Below are 25,790 nucleotides of genomic sequence, written 5' to 3' on the forward strand. Positions count from 1 at the left end.
TAATTGGGCCTAGAATGATGTCTGCCAAGTTTCATGAAAATCGGTCCCGATTTAGATATAGCTCACATATATAGTTTCGTCCGATTTAATGTAAATGGGGCCCCAAAGTCCCTATATATCTTTCGATTAGCACGAAATTTGGTACAGCCTAATCATTTAGGTCTAGAATGATGTCTGCCAAGCTCCGTGAAAATCGGTCAAGATTTAGATATAGCTACCATATATAGTTTCGTCCGATTTCATGTAAATTGTGACCAAAATCCATATATATCTTTCGATTTGCACGAAATTTGGCATAACGTACTGAATTGAGCCTAGAGTTATGTCTGCCAAGTTTCGTAAAAATCAGTCCAGATTTAGATATAGCTCCCATATATAGTTTCGTCCGATTTCATGTAAATTATGCACCAACATCCATATATATCTTTCGATTTGCCCGAAATTTTGCACAACGTACTGAATTGAGCCTAGAGTGATGTCTGCCAAGTTTCGATAAAATCGGTCCATATTTCTATATAGCTCCCACATATAGTTTCGTCCGATTTCATGTAAATGGTTCACCAAAGTCGCTATATATCTTTCGATTTGCACGAAATTTGGCATAACGTACTGAATTGAGCCTAGAGTGATGTCTGCCTTGTTTCGTGAAAATCGGTCCAGATTTAGATATAGCTCCATTTTATTATAGATTGATTTTATGTAATTGACGCACCAAGGAACCAATAGGAACAAAACGTTCTAAAGTTAGTATAACCTAACCTGTGACAAGTTTGTTTGAAATCGCTTAATATGTGGATATAGCTTACATATATTTTTTCGCCCGATATCAAGCAAATTGGGCATCATACTCCTCATGTTAGTCAGATTGACATCAAATTTTGCACAACGTACAAAATTGAGCATAGAATTACGTAGTTGCGTCTTCTAGAAGTACAGACATAGTCAACCGGATGACCTATTTATATTTGTTTGAAGTCGATTTACACACTTTATGGACAAATCTAGGTAGATTCACATTTAGATAAATATCACATATTTTATTTCATCCAATTTCATGTTAATAGTCCTGTTTAATGTACCCATAGTGGTGAAGGGTATCCTAGAGTCGGCCCCGTCCGACTTTACTACTTTCCTTACTGGTTTCTCTTCCAAATCGAGCTTAATGATCGAAGTTTTGCAATGTTAATAAAAATGTCAGTAGTGTTGGCGGGTTATTTTGGGATACTATTTGTATTTTGTTATTGCAAAAAAGTCAGGCTTAATCCCAGTTTGTTGTTTTTATAAAAAAAGTATGGCATAATTATGGAAGGTAGTCTTATTTGAGAAATAAATAATGCCAACTCTTTTTAATTTGTAACTCATATATCAAAAAATAAAATTTTATGTATGTCGATCGGCATATTTTCATAAAAAATTAAAAACTTATACTTTTTGAAGCTGCACATTGGTCGCAAGATTTAATATGTCTGCATGAGACTACCTTGTTTAATTATGTCATGATTAGTCGAGAAAGTAATGCGAAAATTAATTTTCTGGCATAGATTCATATAGTATTGAAGTATTTTCGGCTTTGGTCACATTTGCCATTTAATTTTCTTTTCTGTTCATATTTAGTCCAAGTTAGAAGATGTACTACATAGGTCCTCGCTTTAACACGACATTTAAAAATCTTAAAGGAATAAAATATATATTCGGTCATCATCGAGGTTTTAGGCACATTCCGAAATCAAAAATCGTCACTAAATTCGTTTGGACCAGAAAAAAACAAGTAAAGAGCGTGTTAAGTTCCAATGGCCCGAACATTTTATACCCTCCGCCATTCAAACTACTTTTCCTCGTCATTGAATACCGAATTTTCGGCCTTCAATAACCCGAACTGACAAATTACAGATATTTCAGTTGGAAAATAAGCTAATGATCAACAATATACCTACAATTGGGTTCCACCTCTCAAAGTAGTATAAGTGGGGCTAAATCGTTACATGGTTGCTGTGCCGAATCCGTGGAGCGATAATAATAGTCATAGAAGTAGTATATTGTCGTAGAATTTTATTCTATACTTTATGGGGTATTCCACAAACATTTCGAGGTTTTATTAACGGAATCACAATTCTATAGTACCTCTAGGATTTTAGTGGACACATGACTTTCGATTAGGTATAATCCGATTCAAATAAATGACGTTTACTACATTTATTACATTTTATACAGGTATATAACGTTTTCAACGTTTACACCTTTTTAACGGTCGGACACTTACAAATTCGTCACACGGACCATCTCTGTTTCGGAATCTCTCTGCTTAGGAAAAAACTCTTCAGAAAAAATTGAAACAGCAGCCACATGTTAAGATGGTTGCCCGCTTATTTGTATTTTCTATATTCTAAGGAGATAACAAAGCTTCTCTTAAAAATTGTCAGATCTCACAATTGATTAAGCTGGGTCTGAAAGTAAATAGTTATGTTTCACAGCTATCTTGTTTGGGCCCTTTTTGTTCAATTTCGACAAAACAATAACTCTTTGATATTTCACGAAAAAATTTGCAATTATCAAAATCTGCTAGAGGAAGTAATAATTGCGACTTAGGTGAGGAAAACGAAACGTTTTCGCCCCGAAACTTGATCTCGCTTGAGCCAAACCCGAAACGGGCACTATGTTTGCTCGAATATAAAGATTTTGCTCACAGTGTTTCCCCAATTGAAAGCCTTTGCCAAAGGCCCAATATTATAGACTATTAAATAATTGTATACACTCAATTACCTCAATTATATTACAGCCTATATAAAATTTACTTTATTTTCCACAAAATGGATAATTAATTTTTGATTTTCAAATCATTCATGAATGACACACAATTAAAACACTTTTGATTCCCCCCAAAATAATAACCGTGGCTTACAAACTTGACACCAACTCTTGAGCGCTGCTTGTTTTTTGTTGTTGCTGATCTATTTAAAAAATGTATCCCAAAAAATAAATGATATCAAATGTTTCTTTACATTGTTTGATTATTTGCGTGTTAGCTGTTGGAGCTTGGTGCTTTTTAGGCAACTGGTCGTGTGATGAGGCACATTTTCGGTGGTTCGTCGTGGTGTTGTATAAGACTTCCATAAACCAAATTATTGTTTGAATGGCTGGATGGATAGATGTATTTATGTACGTATGTCCGTATGTCCGTAAGTACTATACATACAACGAACAAGTAGTGGCTGCAATTTTTTCATTTAACGTTTTTGTTTTTGTATTTTTTTGGTGGCCTATAAAGACACATTGATGTTGTTGTATTTACACATTGCTGAATTACATAATTTGTAACCTCACCGCCATAGTCTGGTTAGAGAGGTTTTCCTCTATTCAAGTATCCACCACCATGTATGCTTACATGAACATCATGTTTATGAGCTGGAGTATGTGTGTGCATTCGTTTGGAAATTCATTGAAAATATTCGGTTTTGGTTATCAAAATAATAAAAAAAATGAAACGAAACGACACATCGGGAAATTTATTAGTGAAATTGTGCGTGAGGAAAACCAGTTGCAAACTTTTGATTATCTAAGTTGAACACATACGTCATGTCATTCGACAAGACATGTAGTACCCTATAGACAACAATGGCGGTATATGGGGAAACATTGTTGAACAAGTATCATTTCGTTGGGTTGTGTTGACATTGCTTATTAGAAGACTCGTTTGTTATGAAGAAAATCTATAATAAATTGTCTTGCACAATGATGTGGAAAAACTTGCAATTTTTAAAAGGGTATAAAATTATATATTTCGTAAATATCATATAAATAAATTAAAGTAAATATCATATAAAATTAACTGCGTAACAAACTGAATAAATTGTCAGCCACAAGAGATCACTTTGACCTTCATAAACATCAATAGCATTCGGTTTTGACCGCGTCGGTTGGAACAATTCATCTAATTTTTTATACCCTCAGCCTTATGGCTAATGAGGGTATATATATACACTTTGAGATCAGTCGGTCTCCTCCTTCTTGTACCTCCTCCACAAAGGGTCAATATTTTATAACCGATTTGATCAACATTAAATCCAATATCTCTTTGATAAAAACATATTCCTTATATCACTTACTTACTTAGCTGACAGAACGCTTGTTCAATAAGCCGAGCTTAAAAAAGATTTTCAGGCGCGTCCGTCTCAAACACTCAAAGATCTGTCTTATGTGTTTGCGCAAGTACCTATGCTTCAGATCCATACAACAGCACGGGTAGTATCAGCGTCTTGAAGAGTGTGAGTTTGGTCTGGCGAGAGGAGGCCTTGTTCTCGAATTGCTTACTCACACCATAGTAGCATCTGTTGGCCAACACTATTCTTCTCCGAATTTCAAAGCTGACGTTATTAATTTTTTATGGCGGTACCGAGGTAAATAAAATCGTTTACTACCTCGAAGCTGTAATTTTCAAGTTCCACGCCATTTACTTTTTCTCTTCTCGCCATTTACTGCCAGTCCCAATTTGATTCCAGGATTGTGTGAAAATCTGGTCTATGGTGGATTTGGCAAGTCTAAAGCCGTATTGGTATGGTCCATTAATGTCATAGGATTGTTTCTGAAGCAGCTCTTCTATATACCCAGATTGTTATATATATATATTTTTTTTTTTTTTTTTTTTTTTTGCTGCACTGATAACTTTTGATACGTTTCTTATGGGTTAGGCCCTTTTCCTTTTTATATTATAATCATTCGTTATTAAAAAATATTTTTGACACATTTCCCTACAGATTTGTTCGATAGGAAAAAGTAAGCCTGCCTATATTAAATCCAATTCTCGAACGTCTAGCGTATCTCCAAAATTACCTGTAGTAGTGTATCTGTGGAAATTTGTGTCAACTGGCATATGGACGAACACAATTAGCATACACGTTTTTCCAGCTGTAATGCGTATATGTTTTTGTTGTTGTTTCTGCGCTGTCGTTGCTTCCTCAAGAGATAAAGTGTTTTGTAGGTTTTTAGGAAAAACGCTTTGTCGAAATGTGGGTTTTGTGGTCAATTACAAATTCGTGGATCAGCGCTTCGTTTTGCCACCACCATCCACCATAGATAGATTTATTTGGTAGTCACCAAAAATGACTCGGCCTTTTCAGCTTCTTTCGTTTGTTTTCTTTGCTTGAAATGCTTATATAAATCATAACATGATATTTGTGTTATGATAATGGAAAGAAAACTAAAGAAGAAAAAAACCTCAAATGAGACAGCGGACTTTCTTTAATTTCTTGAAATACGCAAAAATTTAAGCGTTTTGTCGATATGCAAATATGGCTTCTTAAATCACACCTACCCACAATTCATTAATAGCGACAATGGCAAGCGATAAGACACCAGTGGCCGGTCGGTCGGTGGTCGATCGATGAGTTCCAAGTGTAGGTTGAGGGGGAAGAAACGCAAAAGTCTTTGAAAGTGGATGACGCCACTATAGCATGTTTCTACAACAAAAGTCTTTGGTTTTCTTTTTTGTTTTTCTGTGTGTGTGTGTGTTTTTCGCTCATTTCATTTCTATTTATGCGTATGCTTTTTGCGTAGAATCTTTACTGCTGCTTTCTTGGCATTAACACCTTTTACGGTACCGCGTTTATGGTTCAGCATAACAAATTGAAATTGAAATTCATGGTTGATTGGCTGAATATGCGCGCCATCTAGAAATTCTTACGAATACATTGGCGACACTCACATATACACAATACATTTCTGAGACACACCTTTCGTCAAGAGCCAAAGGCCGTTAATGTGTTATGTGATTTAATTTTATTAGTATTCATATATAAAATAAAGAAAAACCAGAAAAAAAGAAAATAGACGTGGAAAAATGTTTGTCAAGTAATTGGAGGAGAATCCCAGGATTTTTCAAATTAATAATTAATTTAAACATGTTTATAAATATGTAACAATGTTTTTTAATGATTTGATACATAAATTTGATTTGATGGGTACTGTTTACTGCAATAACCTCTCCAAATTTTCTTTCCTTATCTCCACACATTTATCTACAAAATTTCTTCATATCACTCTGCCTATGTTTCCCCTCTACCATTGCATACCACCTCCCATTAGCCCATAAACCCATAATTTTCTTCTTTACCCATTTCCAATATGAAAAGAAAGAAAATCAAATGTTTGCCTAGGTCATCTGCTGGGGGAAACCTCAAACAAACCAATGAACGAACGAAAAAACATAAATTTGCCAAACAAGTTTCCTCCACTGCAATGCAGTCGTCTCACATTATGGGAATACACAAGCATAGCATAGCAGTGGTGCCATGTTACCTACTATAATTTTGGGTTAACATTATGTGTTATTTTGCTGGTGACTGACTCCAAAGGATTACATTGCTGTGACTGTGATTACAAAGAAGACATTTTCATATGCTAGGAACGAAAAATATGGAAATTATATATATTGCACTTTTCATGTCGTTGCTGCTGCTGCTGCTGTTGCAGTGTAACACTGGAATTACAATGGTCTCATCGTATGTGTGTCAGTCAGTCCGTTTCTGTGGGCCTTCTCTTGCCTGCATTGTCATCAAAAATCATTTAACTTTCACTCAATTTGGTGTTGGTTGGCTGTTGGCCGTGCAACACACGAAGAAGTCAGCAACCGCGTCTCTTCTATTTCGATATCCGAAACTGTGAAATGCCGCACACTGTAGATGCCTAGATGTAAAAGAGTGCGCATGTTCAGCCATATTCCACCAGCAACATTGGCAGGGATTGAAAAAAACGTCAATTCACATAAACATGACAAAGTACGTGGCTAATAATAATATTTTGAACGGCGGTACATAAAAAGAACCACGTTATCATTATTTCACCCACACACCAATAAATTTGCACCTACAATTATCTAAATAAAAAATACACAACAATAATGTGTGTTATGATAAGTATTATTTTATAGTACAAAACACAAATAAATATATTTCAACTATGTTCGCTCCTTGAAGACTTAGTTTGTTATTTCCGAACCCAACGATTTCATGTCCTTGTGGACCCTATATGCAATTTCTGTAGAATATTTGGAGGTCAAAAAATCTTGTCTTGTGGTATTTAGTTTACGGATCAAAACATAATGAGGAATATGACACAAGAACCAGGGAAAGAAGGAGTACATGTTTTACAAATTTTTTTTATGAGAGAAAACCAAAAACCACTTATACTCTGTTTGAAAAACTGGGTTAGGAACATCAACGTATCCCGAATAAGCGGGATCTTTGCAGGGGAGCGATGTAAAAATCATAAACCTGTATTGAAAACTCTAAGCAAAGACATTTTTTATTAACCAGGAGTAAGGAAAATTACAGCACCTTTAGAGAAGCGAAAATGGGTCAAGTACACCTTTATATGGAGGACCATCATCGAAAATTTCCAGCCAACTTATTTTTCAAATTACAATAACTTTTGTGGGAAAATGCTTCCAAAGCGTAAAAACACGTAAATGGAACAGACAGTTTAAGTTCAAATAAATGGGTTTTAACTTAGTTTGTAAAAAATAATCAAAAACCAGTGAGCGGTAATCTTACTTTCAGCGGATGTTTATTTCGGAGTTGTTCTTGACCGTAACTGGAACCTATTGGAAAATTTTAAAGCGATCAGCGCTATATTTCTGTTCTCTAATGTTAATGACTTACTAAATAATATCTGAATACGAAAGCACCTGTAAATATTTAAGTTTAACTCCCACATCCGAGAACATCCAACAACATAATTAGTATCAATTTAAAGGCCAACCACTCCTTTGGATATACTATCCACTATATATATATATACGCTATAGAAAAAAATTTCATTTTTCACACAAAAGTCAGGGTCCATTTGACCCGCTAAATAATGACCGATCTTTATTAAAACAGGCCCAATCCCATTCTCCATGTAAATTTTCGAGATGTTTGGAAATAATTGCGGCCTCTGGAGCGACCAGAAAATAAGACAAAAATAAAGTTTTTGGTCCATTTCATCCTCTAAATATTACCCGATCTTTACCAAAAACAATAGGGTCTTCATTGGCCAGAACCAATCCTACATGAAAAAATTCGACATAAACAAAAATTGATATTATTTAGTAGAGAGATTATCTGCCCAAAGAGAATACAAAAACAAACATAGAGCCGACTCAGGTAAAAAAAAACGTTTCTACTGTCACCAATTTACACAAATTTACGGGTTACCATTATATGAGGGCTATCCCAAAAATTGGCTCAATATTGATCATTTTTAGTAGGAACATTTTCTACCCGACGAGAACCCAAAATACCAAATTACAGCTAATTCACGTAAGACGGGAGTCTAAAGTCCTAAAATACCGAATAATCGGGTGTGTGCTAAACCAATATTTTTTGCAGCAATATTTAATATCCAATTAGATCTTAAAATATCAAATTAATGTCAATTCGATTGAAAAGCGTGCAAAAAATCCCCGAAATACCGAATCAAATTTGGAGGCTATACCAAAATGTGGACCGATATTTTCCATTGTCAATAACAAACATCCTATGAGTAACAACAATATCTTAACTATTGCGAGATTTCAGCAGACGGACGGACTGACAGACATGTATAAATCCACATAGAAATTTATTCTGATCTAGAATATATTTACTTTATAGGGTCTCTGGTGAATATTTCGAGGTGTTGTTGGGTTTGGAATAAAAAAAAAACACAATAACATTTCATTAAAATGTTTGGTGAAATTTAGGTATAACCTACAATAGCCGCAAACAAATATATAAAATGTTCTATTTTTGAATTTCAAGGTTACTACCAAAAAATCATTACAACATTACTCAAAAATTTGAATTTGTCCTTCTGGGTCCTTAAAATACAAAATATTTTTCACACCCCCAGACCATGAGCTTCATTTTGTTACATACTGTAATCGACTCTGAACTCTTTAATGAATTTAATTCATAAGTAGATACCTGCCACTAGGTTTGCTATCTAAAAAATAACAACAAAATTTCAGTGTGAAAAAAATGCAAATATACAAGAGCCAACAACAACGACACGTCAACAACAAAAACATATGTTTGCTCTTTTTGTTTTCAAAATTTTTGTACACGAACAACTTTGTTATTGTTTTTATTTTCCTCCACTTAAAATTCACAACAAAGCGTTTGTAACGGGTGACTGAGTGGCAAGCATTTATGTATGTGACTCCAACTCCAACTTGTTTAATGGGCCGATCTGTCACTATGCTGAAACTGACTGACTGTCTGACGAGTATTATTCCAGTGACTTTATTCACATATGCAACATACAGCGACAGACAGACATACATACATTGCCCCCATAAGCTGGCCTATTGTTGCAGAGAAATATCTGACGACGGGTGGGTACCGCCACAGACTTCTATTGTCTTAATTTTGTATGTGTATATTGTGTTGTGAAGTAAACAAATTGCTTGTTACCTAGTCATTCATTTAAATTAAAATGAAATCGAATTAAAACAAGTAGTTCATACACAAAAAAAATAATTTTGTATTACGATTTTTATAAAATACATGTGGCAGTTTTCATACAAAGCAGATTCTCTACAAAAAATGTGTTCTCTATAATGTTAATATTTGCTACGTAATCAGAACTCAAAACATCAAACTACATCCAACTCGGTTAAAAAATGTGGCGTAAACATTAGAAAAATTAAACATTGTGCTATGACCAAACGTGGGCTAATATAGCTCAATTAGAACAAAATACACGCCTGTGTTGTATTTCAAATCATTAGGATGTTATCGTTATTATAAAAAAAGGCGAACATACCTGATTATGAATGTATAAAGTTAATACACCCTCCAGACCATGATAGAGGATATACCCAATTTAATTAGCCGTTAGCTATACCATACCTTGCAATAATTGTGCCATACTTGAATCTAAGCATTAAACGGCAAATATTACCAAAAATAAATAAAATATATGTAATCTAAATTAAAATATCAAAGCGTTCATTAAATTTGTACATTTTCTGCGAATTATGTTAACCGAAACATAAGTCCGTATACACAAACTTGAGCAACATACTTTGTTACAGACTACAACCTCATACCATAGCAGTTTTATCTATTTTTTCATTAATTTGCTATCTCTTTATACCCTGCAATAACTTCCAGGCTGTTGGCTGCTGTTGCCAGTTTGCCTGCTTAGTTTTGTTTTTCTGTTGCACATTGCAACTAATTTAGTTACTGCTCTCCCATTGTGGCTTTAATGTGGCATAGCACTTGAGTTTAGTGACATGCTTTAGTTTCATGCCTACGGACGACAGCGGTATGCTGCTGATGGTTGACGTAAGTGTGCGTTGTTGTTTTTGCTGTTGAAATAATCCATTGCTCACACACACACATAGCATAACCTTTGGCCCCAATTTTAGCAAACATTCAAATAATGAAAATGTGTATGTGGGTGTATGTGTAAGAAGTGAATTTATGTTACCTGTTTTCATCGCATTTATGAACATGAATGTCATTATTATGAATAGCAAATATGAACAACAACTAAAACAAAATCAATGTGGAAAATGCACATATTTCAAATTATATTTTTACAAAATATGGTTACTTTAAACCAGAGAGTAAATTAAACAAAAATTCCTAATTTATGTGTTCACTTTAAAACTCGCCACAAATTACACAAATATATCGACAATTTGTTGTTTTATTCACAATTGTTAAAAAACTAAAAATTATATTTTAGTGTGTTTTGTGGATACTAAGTTCCTCCCCATATATCAGCATAACTGCAATAATGTACGAACGAACAAAATTAATATTTACCGGAACTGAAAAATATTTTCGCATTATAAGTAACCTTTATATCTACCAGAATTATCTCACTTGAAACGAATAGGCTATAAAGTAACGGGCGACATTTAAGTGAAACACCATCCGGATCGGGGATCTTGAAAAGATATGTTCACACGCTTGCTGAAAGTTAATTATTATTAAACTTTCCTTAGGATTTTTCATCGTTTTACTAAAAATTGGAAGCCTTTCATTAATATTTTTACACCCTCCAACAAAACTTGAATGCGCTTCATTATTCCTACGGTCAATAACCAACAAATATACGAATATCAATAACCGTGGTACAGTTGTACTCATGCAAATATAGCGCTGCAATTCATTTAAAAATTGGACTATGATGCGGTTTTTTATTTTTACTTACACCCTGTTGTTTAATTACTACCCGACTATAATGTCAGAGTATTATAGCTTTGTGCAGCCCCAAGAGTTTGTAACGCCGCGAAATATTGGTCCTAGATCCACCTATAAGTATACCGATCGTCATATCTCGACTAGCTGAATCGATCTACACATGTGTGTTCATCTGTCCATATGTAGGATGGCTTTTCCCCAATGAAGACCCCTATGCATGTCCGTCCGTCTGCCTGTCTGTCTGTCTATCCATGATAAATTGTAAACAAAGTACAGGTCGCATTTATGATCCGAATGTAATGAAACTTGGCAAGGCTCATTTATTTGGCCCAAGGACAAACCCTATTGAAATTGGGAAAAATTAATATAATTAATCTCTGGAAAGTTTCGTTGAAATCGGTTAAGATTTTGATGTAGCTCCCAGATATATTAATGTTTGTCCGATTGACACGAAATTTTGCACAACGTATCAAATTGAAACTAGAATAACGTTATTACCATCAATATATATTTCGAACGGGTGTCTGATTGAGATTGAATTCTCAACAGTGCGAATAGCGTATATCGAGTTTACTATAAATCGATTTACACACATTTGTCCCATTGTCTGAAAAATTTTGCATTGAACGTATCAAGTGCGAATAGCGAATATCGTTATTACCTATATATATATTTACACACATTTGTCCATGAGATTGTGAACAGGTCGCATTGATGATGCGAATGAATCGATTTGCACGAAATTTGGTACAGCGTAATCATTTAATGAAATTTAGTGCATAGCGTCCCTATATATATCGATCGAAAATTGGAGTATTAAATTAAGCCTTACTAGTTTAAATCGATTTACACACATTTGTCCCATTGTACGCAAACGAATCTAAATCTGCCAGAATGAAATGAAATTTAGCATAGGTAGGCATGTGTATGGATTGATGTTAGTCGGTTCACTTATTGATAAAGATTACATATTTAAATTCGTTTAATTTCATGTCAATGTTCCCTCGAAGGAATTGTTAGGATGCATATGTAGAATATACACAAAGTGGTGAAGGGTATCATATAGTCGGCCCAGTCCGACTTTACTACTTTCCTTAATGGTTTTTATTTACATCTGCTATTTTGGCAAACTTGCCACAGATTTTTTGCTATTAAGATGTGCGTATTTCTAAACAAATTGAATTAGTTTTATTTGTATTTAAATTCGAGTCATAAAATGAAACAACATATCCATTTATTGCGTAACATTATATAATATAATATACACATTCTCTTCTCATTTGACACTTTTCTTGTTACCCTTCAACTTAACGAAAGTGAAATTGACATTATTCCATACAAAGGTCCGCTTACCTTTCATCTAACAAATGACACATTTTTGTTAGCATTAAATTTGATTTCCTGTTGGCTTTTCAATTTTTTATTGTTTCAAAATTATAAAACTTTTGTTTTATTAAAAAAAATATTTCGATTTGTATCGCAGGAAATACTACAAAACGACGTAACTGATATCTGTAACCAATTCAAAATAATACCCATAAATTGGTTTTGTGACAGCGTTATCTACCTTTTACTTTTCGATTTGATTTCGATTTTTGTTTGCCAAATTTCTGTAGCAGAAAAAATGTTTGATTTCATTTCATGATAAACCTACCAACCAGCAACCAACACAATTGCATTAAACGATCCAATCGGAATAACAAGAACAATGTTTTGAAATGACCTCAACTAAGACAATTGGCATTTTGTGTCAGTCACAGATGACATGACATTTGCATAAAGTATTCCATGCATCCATCCATCCATCTATCCATTCACTCATTCGTCCAATCAAGCGTAAATAAAACAACAGCAACAACAATGAATTTTTGTTTGCTGTTCATCCGAATGACAGAAAAGTGCCTAATGTGGTGTTGTTCGGCTGCTTGTAATGCCCGCTTTAAATAGTGGCCAAATTGGCGACACACTTTTGATCTACATAAATAACAAAACAAACAAAAAACAAATACGAAAAAACACACACAACCTAATGGTATTAATGTCAACTGCGAGTAGTTTAAATACCAATTCCACTTCTAATGGAGGAGAGGTGGTTTAAATGAAAAAAATCAAATTTTGTTTTAGCAACAATTTTGAATGTTTGTTATTGGAATATTGTTAGAATTGTGGCAAACATTTTATTAAAATATGTCTTTTTGGGGCATGTTCGATTGGTGTTAGGTATACATACATAAAAACAAAGGCCTAAAAACGTAAAGACCGGAAAATGCATTATGAAAAAATAATAATTTGTGTAATAATATGGCCATAATTATGAAATGGCAAATATTTATCATTTTCAAAAACAAGTTTTATTTTTTTTTTTAAGTCAAAAACATTCGGAATATTTATTTTTAAAAATAATTGTATATGGTGGAATTATTGAAATAAATTTTCCAAAACCATTAGAGTTTTTACTCAATTTTCTACTAAAACAAGTTTTTTGCTACTAAAAATAGACCCTCGAACGTTACTTAAGCGTAACAATCGCTACATAGCCGATGAAACATTCGAAACATTCCCGAAGACCCCATAAAAATTATATATTCTTGATTCAACTATCAATTTAGATAGAGCTATGAATATTTAAGATAGAGCTATGAAATTTTGCATATACATTGCTATGTCGGACCACTTTTTGAGTAGCCTCCATATAACGGCACACCCCAATATTCGGTGTTTCAAAGGTTTTAGATACGTTTTTCAACGTAATCAGGAGTTATCTTGTATTTCAGGTTCTCACAGAGTAAAAAAAAATTCTTACTAAAAAGATTCATATTGGTCCATTTTTTAGGGTATGACGCTACATCCCAAATTGCGGTATATTGGGGTGTTTGAGCACGGGTTTCTATTAAATTGATTGTAAGTGTATATTTTGGATTCTTACTAAGTATAAAACCTCCCTAGCAAAAAAACTAGTGAGCAAGCGGTATAGTCGGACGTGGCCGACCATATGATACCTTACACAACTACACTGAGCTCGATGTTACTGCGGATCTATATTCCGAGCACGGGAAATAAAATAAATAAAAAATTTGTTATTTTACCTACAAAAGTCTTGTTCAGACCAGTCATTCAAATTAGTTGGTAAAATCGCCTTCACCATGGAGAATATATGATGTTCGGCTTAAAATATTGGCGTTAGAGCGACTATAAAACCAGACAAAAATAACGTTTTCGGTCCATTTCATACCCGAAATATCATCTGATCATCATCGAAAATATAGTCGTCGTCCTTAACCATAATCGGAACCTCAAGCAAAAATCCCTACCATCAGCGGAACATTTCCGCTCTCTAGTGTGGTAATAGTAGGACTAAACTATATCAGAATACGTACACCCTATTAAAGATTTGCTTATTACTCCCACATACGAGTACATGCAATTGGTATTAATTTAATGACCAAATACTCTTCTTGGATATACTATCAATTTTTCGGGTCTATTTTTTGTCCTACAGGTCTACGTCTTCAGGAGTAAATATATACGCCATAGAATAGACATTTTGTTATTTTTCACACTGAAGTCTGGGTCTTTTTAACCCGATAAATATTAACCGATGTTCATCAAAATAGTCATGATTATTCTATGGTCAGACTATGGTGTTCTGATTATAATTGTGGCCTATAACGTGACCAGAAGAACTGAAAAAAATAAAGTTTTCGGTCCATTTCATCCCTCAAATATTAACCGATCATTATCAAAAAATAAGGGTTCTGCTTTGGCCAGAACCCATCCTATATGCTAAATATCGTAACGATTGGTCCATGACTGTGGCCTGTATCGGGTTTACAAATTACAATGGACAGACAGACGGACACACATGTCTAGATTGACTCAGCTAGTCGAGATATAATCGGTATACTTAAACGTGGGTGTAGGACCAATATTTCCCGGCGTTACAAACTCTTGGGGCTGCACCTTGGGTATAACACCTTGTCAACCGAATTGGTTACAATTTGATTTTTCAGGTTTTCCAGACTTTTGAAGGCCGAAGTTATCGACGTTTTTTTTTTCTTGTAGCGAATTGCACAGAAGACTTTGAAGCACCGCGATTATATTTTTGCCTTTTTTCACCGATACAACATGAATAACATTTTTGTTCGTATCGATTTTCATGAAATATAGGGGACTTTTTTTCTTTTCAAAGGGGACTTATTGCCTTTTCAGAATTTTAAATGAAAAAATTAGGTAGGTATCCATGATTACTCTGTTTCATTAGGATATAATGAAATAATGCTAGCATGTTTTATATACAATTGCCCTTGACTCTAAATCCACTTCTGTATGTATTTTATACATTTTTCTGCAAGGAGTTCTAACTTGTCTTTCATTTTTTACAACCCTCCCAATACTTCATTCAAAATTTCTTAGAAAACATTTAATGTCTATGATATCCACCTTTTCTAGATTTGTAAACATTTAATAGCAAATTACATACAAACGCTGACAATATAATATAATCTTTTACATGAACCAGCAATAACAAAAAAGATGATATGTTAACAACAACAGCAAAAAAGTCAGCTTCAGCTAATATGCGTTAAATGACAAGCATCTGAAATGAGTTTTTAATGGCCTCTCAATAAAAAGAAAACAGAAGTCTTTGATTGTTGCGTGCGACAAAATACTGCGGCGGCTGCTGCTTCTGCTGTCGTTCCTGCTGCATGTTTGCATTTATGTTTGGGTTTGGTTTTTTTTGTATCATTCGCATGCCAAGGAAATGCAAAAAAAGTGCACAATACAACAGCATAAACCACATTCAGACGAGAGGTACTTAGCCGCAGGCACGCGGTGTTATGCTTCGTCGAGTTGCATGGAAAATAATCAAGAACAAATACTAAGATTCGGTCTGTCTGTCCATACATTCATCTATCCATCAGTCAAGTCCACAAACCACCACCCAACCAACCAGCCAGCCAGCCAGTCTCCCAGTTTGCTGTTATTCTTGTTATTACATTGCAAATGTTTCATGTTTCCAGAGAGTTTTACTTCAATCTTTTCTGTTTCAGTTTCTTTTTCTTCCCTGAATGTCTTGGTATTGCATGACCTCAACAATTAACCTTAGGGGCTTTGATTACGAAATGTTTTTCTACGAAGGCATTGGTCTCCATCGTCGTCGTCGGTGAAGTAAATTACTGTAATTCTGGCCTTTAATACTTGTTGTTCTAAATGTAGACATAGCTAGGTTATGTTGAGATTTTGTTTTTTTTTTTAACTCTAGGGTCGAATGGAAGTAGTCAGTTGCAAATTTTCCTATTGTAAACATGTGACAAATTTGCATGTATCCCTAAACAATTTATATGTACATATCGCTCAATTGTCGCAAGAGAAGCATAACTCAAAAAATGTGAATTTCGAGTTAATGATGCACGATTATTCGCTATAATAGACCTTATGTGGTGTAAAAAAAATCATATGGATATCTCTTACACACTCTAATTGAGAAGCTGTAGAAAACCCTCTGTCCCATATAAAGTGTGAGTAAATTGGAAAATTAAAATGCATTTTCTGCAAAATGGTGTTTTTTGAGTTATACCCGTCTTGCAGCATATGAGCGATATGTTTCGGCATAGCCTCCATATAGAGAGGACATCATTAAAGCATAATTTTCAAGCTCCTTCTGGTGCATCCCCCACAAATGGTCAACATTTTCAATATTTATAAATCCATTATATGGAGAATGGAATGTCCGATTTGAAGCAAACTTTGACCAACCTATTATCTTATCAAGTTCGAAGATGGGACCCATTGGTCCACAACTTCTGTTACCTCACCCAATTTTTTATAAATTTGTGAATGTGAATAATTGAATGATGAACATTAAATCCGAAACATCTTTGATAAAAAAAAACATTTATAAAACGATAAAAAACCTGGGTATATTTCAGTCGGCAACACAGACTGTCGCTTTTTACACCCTTCACCATACTGTGGTAGAGGGTATTATGTCTTTGTGCACATGTTTGTAACAGGCAAAAGGAAACGAGATGGGCACATGGTTCCTCTTGAGAATATGCATAGAATCACATTCTGAGTCGATTTATGCATGTCCGTCCGTTTGTTGTTGTTAAATTGTAAACAAGGTACAGGTCGCATTTATCATCCGATTTGGATGAAATTTGGCACAGCTTATTTATTTGGGCCAAGACGAAACCTATTAAAATTGGGAAAATTTAATTCAGATTTAATGTAAATGGCGAACCAAAGTCCCTAAATATCTTTCGATATGCACGAAATTTGACATAGCGTACTGAATTGATTCTATAATGATGTGGGATATTTTTCGTGAAAATCGGTTCAGATTTAGAGAGCTATACTCATATATATTTTCGTCCGATTTAATGGTGCACTAAAGTTATTTTATATCTTTCGTTCAATTTCATGTCAGTGTTCTTACGAAAAGGCGACGTCTGTTAGTAGACTATGTAGAAAATACCCAAAATGGTAAAAAGTATCATATAGACGGCCCAGTCCGACTTTGCTACTTTCCTTACTAGTTTTACTTGTTTTTTGTATTTCGTTTTCTCCGGGAATTAAAAACCTTCTGATAGATTATTAAAAATGATCTAGGCGCACATAAGATTCTCAACCGATGTTAGATATTTTTAATAGGTGGTAGTGTGAAATGTTCGGAACTTGATTTTATTTATTTATTATTATTATTTTATTTATTTTTTTTTTTTTTTTGAGTATAATTTTTAAATCTTTCAGTGACTAGAAAATCTGTGAGAAGAAGAATTACAACGTCTCATAAAGTGGCATGTATTAAAAAAATAAGAAAATTTAAAATAAAAAACAATCATAGCCCAATTATAAAAAAGCAACAATTAAATTGTTTTGCATTGATTTTTTTTAAATTTTTTTCTGTCATTACATCCTAATGTTATTACTTATTATAAACAATTCTCAACATTCATAAATTACTTCCAACTACTTATTTTTACTGTTGTAACAATTTTTAAGCGATTTGTTTTTTTTCAATTCTAATACACGTTTTTTCTATTTATTTCAATCTCAATCTGTAATTTTGAATGTTACCGTTTTTCAGGCCTTTACTTTTCGTTTTCATTCAATTAGTAGGAAGGGCGACAATGGTGACCAGTTTTTTTATGTTTTAGAATTTCAATCCGATTAAATTCTATTGATTTTGGATTTCATTGTCGTTCTTGTTGATTTGTCATTGTGTCTGTCGTGTTTGAGTTTTCGTTTCAATTGTGTTTTGCTTTTTGCCTTTGGCTAGATTTATTATCCATTCAAGGCAGGCACATTTCTAGGTGTGTGTGTGTGTCTGCGTCTTTTGATTTATTTGTAGCCATGGCTATTTGTTCTAGCCAATGGAAATAACCAATATCTAATATTATTATGTAATTGTTATTGGTCAATTAATACATTATGTTGCAAAATTGTTGTGTGAGGTCAGAATGTCATGTGACTAGTGAACAAAAAGCACTTTTTCATTGACAACACATTTTGTGATGACATTCAATGTCAATGGGTTGGTTATTTTGTTACTATTTCGAGACCTTTAAAGGTTAACAAATTTTAATTATTTTTGAAGGATTATTTCTCTAAATGGTATAGCATAAACCAGGAGGTAATTAGTATCCTCGTGTCTTAAGTTCCTCCTATTCGCATGGTTTTAACGTAAACCTCTTAGATTTAGATTTGACAAGGGTCGTTAACAGTTCCACTCTAAATTAAAATGGTATTAGCTATATTTAAATGCAAAAACATCCTCAGCAAATGGAAATCAATCGGTATCTTATGATGCATCTCCATTAGAATTGTTTTGTGCTTCTGCTGGTTGCCGCTGCGGTGACAACGGTTAAAAATGTTTACGGGTCTTAATTTCATCTCCCCATTCATGTTGAGACCGCAGATTGAAATTTTCTTGCGTTCTTTACATCAAAGCGTTTAAAATCCGAGTGCTTGGCTTGTTCAACAATTCTGGAGACATGTAAAGAAAGCTAAACAAAAAAAGAAGCATATTTCCATGGAGGCAGGCAATGCCTTGTCACAACCGCCAATGCGGAAGAAATATTGTAATGTTTAATTTTACAATCAAACAGCAGCTCATGCCGCAGAAACAGCAACAACAACATCGAAGTCATTGTAATTTAATTAAATCAAACATTATGCGAACGAATCATTCGAATATGCCGCAAAAGAGGCGCGAATTGTCGATTCTAAAGAGAAACATGGGAGTAGACCTGAAAAATCGTATAATAACAAAGGACCAGAATGCCGCATGCGCAGCATTCTAACGGCAAACGTCAAAGGAGGGTATGTAGATAAAAGATGTGATGTGAGGCTGGGTGGAAAAAATATACAAATTGCTGTTAGGTCATAGCTGTCTATCAATGGTCGAAGAGAAATTTTCTGTATTTATGACTTATAAATTTTATAAATTGACAATTGAATTAAATACTCTCCATTTCGATATGTGAATGTTTTATCAGCAGTTCTCAGTGAATAAGGAATGTTCATATCGGTTGTAGTTATAGCTCCATAAGCTTATTATTTTGAAGATTTTCGGACAAAATATTTTGGGAAAAATTGTCGGAGCAAGTCGTTAGAAAATGTTTCGGTGTAGGTTAATTTTTTTTATTATATCCACTATATAACGGACTTTGGACGGATGTTTTTTTATACCAATGTTATGCGGTCAGAGTAATATATTAGCAGAGTTATCAATATACCGAACTTGGCGCGCGTTTATCTATCAATTTCTATTGGGAAGCATGAGCTTTTTATATCCTTCACCGCATGTGTTTGTAACAGGCAGAAATAATCGAGATAGACCCATAGTTCATTTTAAGAATATGCATAAAATCACTCTCTGAGTCGGTTTATCCATGTCTGTCCTTCCATATATATTTTGTGAACAAAGTACAGGTCGGATTTATGATTCGATTTGGATGCAATTTTGCACAGGTCACTTATTTAGCACAAGGACGAACCCTATTGCAATTGGAGACAATCGGGTTAGATTTAGATATAGCTCCCATATATAGTTTCGTCCGATTTTAGGTAAATGGAGCACCATACTGCCAAAATGATGTATGCAAAGTTTTGTTGGAGTCGGATTCAGATTCAGATTTAGATATAGCCCCCATCGAGCACCACTCGGCCAATATTTGTCCGATTCAAACAAAATTTTGCACAACGTATTGAAGTTCCTACAGGTTGTTGAAATAACTTCAGATTTATATATAGCTCCCATATATGTTTTCGTCCGATTTTATGTAAATGGTGCACCGTGGAGCAGCGGTCTAGAATGTTTTTTGTTAAGTTTGAAATTTAAATATAGCTCACATATATACATTAGTCCCATTTTATGTAAGTGGTGCACCACTCGATATATATTTTCATCCGACTTCATCTAAATGGTGTACCAAATAGCTAAAGTCTGTTTCGATTAGGACGAATTAGTGCACAACGTACCAAATGAAACCTAGAATAACGTGTATCGGATTTTGTGTCGAGATAAATTTTGGATAGCCCACTGTGCTCGGCATATCAAATGGTGGATGTCACGGTATTTTTGCTCGATTTCATGCTAATGATTGACATTCAATTTTTCATAAATTTCAGAGTGGTAGGTGTACGGGTTGTTTTAATTTAGTTCAAATATCTATGTACTTCACAAAGTCAATTTCGTCAGATTCCATTTCAATGGTCTTACAAATATGCTATATCTTTTCTATATACAGGATATTGTACATATGAGCATCTCTTGTATGTCCCCAAAATCGGCCCGCCCGACATTTGAACTTCCCTTACTGGTTTACAGCAGTTAAACGTCTATGGAGAAGATGTGAAATATAGCGAAATATCTCCTGAGCAAATGAGACAACGCTAATTCCCTCGACATTTTGAACTATATCGACATTTTTCGCGCGGAGTCAATCTATAATCTGAGAACCTGAAATGTCAAATTACAACAATCTCACTTGTACAGAAAGTAATGGTAATATGGGGCTTGTTCCAAATATTATCAATAACGCTATAATTTTAGGATAGCCCTCAAATAACGGTACCGCATATTATTCGCTCTTTTGCGGGGTTTGGGCACGATTTACAACCAAATTGGCTATAAATTGGTTATCTTACCTACCAAACATTTACCATAGCATAGCCGGCATTTATGAATGTCCTAAACAATGTATAAAATGTTCGGATCGACCGAACTTAACGACGTTTTTACTTATGTATTCATTTTCAATTATCCAAATTCAAAATATGTTATTTATATCTTTTACACATGTAACTATGATTTCTAATTTATATTTTCTCGCTCTCTTTCTCTCTTCCAGTTTGGACTTCGCCAATTGGATCTCACCCTACTCTCACAACTGTGGGCCCTCAATGATTCTATACAAGAATTTCGCACCATGATACAGGAGAATGAGCAAGAAGACGATGAGACATACTCGACCCATTCACGTTCACCCTCACCCTATGATTCCGTATCATCCGACGGCGATGATGAGATATCAGCGTTGAAGGGTAAAAAACTCTTGGATATGCAAAATGCCAATAACAATGCCAGTGTTATTACAACCCAACCGAAATTAACGCCTAAATCCTATGGCTCAGAAAACGAAACGACCACTAAACAACTCGCCAACAATCGACAATCAACAACGTCAAGCATCGGTAGTAGTGTTGGTGGTGGTGTTGGCAGCGATATGGCAACATTCTCCGATCAGAGGTCCCATTTGATGAAGCCACCGTTGCCAAAACCGCTGGATGTCAAGCCTGTTCCACGTATGCGTAGTGCGCCACCACCACCACCCACGCATCGTAAGAGCCAAAATGCACCGCCCCGACCCACATGATGCTACCTGTCCGACTTCTTAGCCGAAGTCAAGATGGTCATGTGTAAAGTGATTGTGGGCGATTCGGCCAACACGAACACCAACAACAGCAAAATCGAGGTCAAGAGGAATTCGGCATTTTATGTTAGCAACAATGAGGCCGTCGTTCATCAACTGGCCTTCAAGAATTCCTCCATGTCCAATGACCATCCCTAATACAGGCGACATCTACTACTACACCAGCAACAACAACAAACGATATTTTATATTTATAATTATGATGAGGACCAGAATCCCGAAATTCCAAAATGTAACCACAATCCAAGTCGTATTGAGAATGCAGACAGTCAGATGATGTTGGCAAAAGTATCGCTATGAAGATCCGGAATGTATCCTACAACGTGTGTGACAAGTGTCAAGTGGAGTCGCCCGATATGTAACAACAATAACAGCAACAAAAAGAAACAACTACATATTATATTGAATGGCTTTAGAGTTTAGAGTGCGTATTGAGTATTCTATGATTTATTTTATTATTATTTTTTTAATTTTTATTATTTTCTGTGTATGTGACAATGAATCAAGCAATCGATCGATCTGATAAATGGATCATCTATGTGAATGTGTGTGATTATTATCTTATGTTAATTAATTATTAAAACCTATAACTATAATTATCGATTTATTGTTAAGTTTATGTATTTTATTTTTTTATTATTATTTTTTTTTTTCTGTGCATAATCTTATTATCTGTTTTGTATTAACTTTTTTCTATTTTATCTGTTTTTTTTTAATATTTTTTGTGAATTATGGGTCCAGGTCCACCGGGTGTCTATTTATATAATTCTATTTAATATGATTCAATATTTTGTTTTTTATGTATTTTTTTAAACTCCCTAAACTAATTTTGTTTTTGATAAAAAATAAGATGCTAAAAATGCATTTCTTTATATAAACCTAAATTAGATTTTCGTTTCGTTATTTGTTTATTTTTTATTACTATTATTCTTTTTTTTCTTATTATTATTTGTTTTGCTATTTCTTTTTCGTTAAGATATCTTCTACATTGAGTGGATAAGCGAAGAAAAAAAAACAGAGGCAGGCAGAGATTTAAGATAATTTAACAATTAACAATTAATAATCATAATGACGATGATGGCTTCGAAGATGACGACGACGATTGGATTAAATCCTTTCAATGCTTTCAATCGACTAACTGATTGGCCCAAGAATTGAACTCTCATATTTTGTAAATATATCTCTATAATAAAAATAATATTAATCATTACAATAATAATAACAAAGAAATAAAGCTTAAAAATGCATCTGAATATCTTTTATACTCTGGCGAAAAATAATAATAAACAATCAATAAAAATATATATTAAAAATAAATAAATTGTGTTTTTATTTTTTCCTTAAAAACGGTACGAATTTCAGAAGTATTTAAGTTTTGGACCATTGCTTTTTATTTCTCCGTATTTTTTCCGAAATCGTAATGAGAAATAAATATTTTTTATCATCAAGTTTATACAGACTTCTCCCGGTATCCTGGGAAAACTTGCAGTTGGGATGGTGAGCCCAATACCTGAATAGTTGAATCGTTTAGGATTTTTGTAGCCCTATTCAGAAAAAGTAACACCATACCCAAACGGCCCACTATCATAAAAATCTACTGCCAACTAATTTTATTTGCTATACCAATATCCCATTGGATTCCCTGCAGGGGAGCTCATGGCTCTGGGAAGTTGCTCAGAGGATATATTAAGAATCTAAAAGGGGAAATTCGCAATAGATCACGTTTTTAAGTTATGGATTGACGTTTTTTTACAGACGGCCCTAAAATTGTTCGCAGATATTGCAGGTTATCTTTGAAATGACAGTCAAATCAAATGTGGAAATTTTTATAATATCCTCCCGAGTCTTTCTTATTTTTTTTTCATCCTTTATATTCTTGATATTATTGGATCTTATCAACGCGGTTGATTTTCACACTGCAACAAATTGTGGAAAAGCACATCGACACATTCCACTTATTCGATGACTACAAAGTGACGGCATTCCTTCAAAATTAATATGGCTATGCAGGATAAAGTGACTCAGCAGGTAAAGTCGGAAAGGAACCCTCGGAGCCCTTCAATATATAACGATTCAGACAAGTTGACAGTTTGTCATACGAGATGCAAAGGTTACCAAAAATGGGACTCTATACACCAAACGCCGATGACATCGACATAATGGGTCTAACATTGCGAGCGTTTGAACGAATTGAAAAGGACCCTGCCAAAATGGGACTGACAGTAAATGGCGAGAGGACAAAGCTGATGGTATCAACGCACAAGACGTCTAGTAGAATTACAACCAATTCGGTTGTAAAATGTGCTCAGAATATAACAATTTCCGGATATGGCAGCTTTCATCAATTTTTGTTAAAATAAGTATTTTACCACCTAGGGAAATACGTTTATTGGTCTTCAGGAGACATATTATTGCGATATATCATTATACTCTTCACAATACTTCGGTACAGGGTATTATGTCTCTGTGCATATGTTTGAAACAGGCAAAAGGAGAAGAGATAGACACATGGTTCCTTTTTGAGAATATCCATAGAATCACTTTCTGTTTCGATTTATGCATGTCAATCCGTGCGTCTGTCTGTTTCTGACAAATTTTAAACATTGTTATGGATTAACTGAAGTCGATTCACCAATAGATGTCAATGGTCTTGCAATGCTCTTTGCAATAAAAATCTTACGAACATGTCTTTTATATACCCAAAGTGGTGAAAGGTATCATGGTGCAATAATAAGGTGATGTATCAAAACAAAAACCGTTGTTTTTGTCTCGATTATCTGTCAAATATTTCCATATAATATTTCAAATGGTTGGCAACACTGCACATCGAATTCATGTATTCATTATGCACTTTGACAGTTAATCAAATCATCAGCTGCGCTAATCATTGTGTCATGAAAGGTATCATACTGTGAACAAAAACACTAAACTACAGCATATTTTTAGGAGCTTATTAATTTATTTTAAATAACTTAAATTTAAAATAAAAAGTATTCCCAAATGTATACTGAGAACAGTTTAACAAACGCCATTATAAAATAAGCATATTTTGTAATGAATTAGGTCCATATTGATGTATACGCAGTTTTGTTGAAATCAGTTCAGATTTAGATATAGCTCCCATACATAGTTTCGTCCGATTTGTGATAAATTGTGCACCAAACTCCCAATATTTGTCCGAATCAAACAAATTTTAGCACAGCATACTAACTTAAGTCCAGTTTGATGTCAGAGAAGTTTTTTTTTAAAATCGGTTCAGATTTAGATATAGCTGCCTTATATAGTTTCGTCAGATTTTATGTAAATAGTGTACCAAACTCCCAAAGATTGTCCGATTGATACAACAGTTTGCAGAGCGCGTTGAAATATGTTTATAATGATGTATACGAAGTTTTGTAGAAATGTGTTCAGATTTAGATATAGCTCCCAGATATAGTTTGGTCCGATTTTTGGTAAATGGCCCACCAAACTCCCAATATTTTTATATATATTTGCACAGCGTACTGAATTAGGTCCAGTTTGATGTCTTTGATATAACTCGCATATATAGTTTCGTCCGATTTTATGTAAAAGGTGCACCAAACTCCCAATATTTGTTCGATTCAAACAAAATTTAGCATAGCGTACTGAAATAGGTCCATATTGATTTTTCGAAGCTTTGTGGAAATCGGTTCAGATT

General features: G+C 34.2%; 1 protein-coding gene across 1 annotated transcript in view; it reads left to right on the top strand.

Moving 5' to 3' along the window:
- Positions 1–22,054, top strand: part of LOC133335420 (uncharacterized) — a 38,567-nt gene extending 16,513 nt beyond the window's left edge. Inside the window, exon 2 of the mRNA XM_061543691.1 lies at positions 21,530–22,054. Coding sequence (XP_061399675.1) covers positions 21,530–22,054 — 525 coding nt within the window. The remainder of the gene's footprint in view (positions 1–21,529) is intronic.
- Positions 22,055–25,790: the final 3,736 nt, after the last annotated feature.

This window comes from Musca vetustissima, unplaced genomic scaffold (assembly GCF_032173495.1).
Source record: "Musca vetustissima isolate MV318-11 ecotype Yass unplaced genomic scaffold, APGP_CSIRO_Mvet_v1 utg7762, whole genome shotgun sequence".
NCBI lineage: Eukaryota > Metazoa > Arthropoda > Insecta > Diptera > Muscidae > Musca > Musca vetustissima.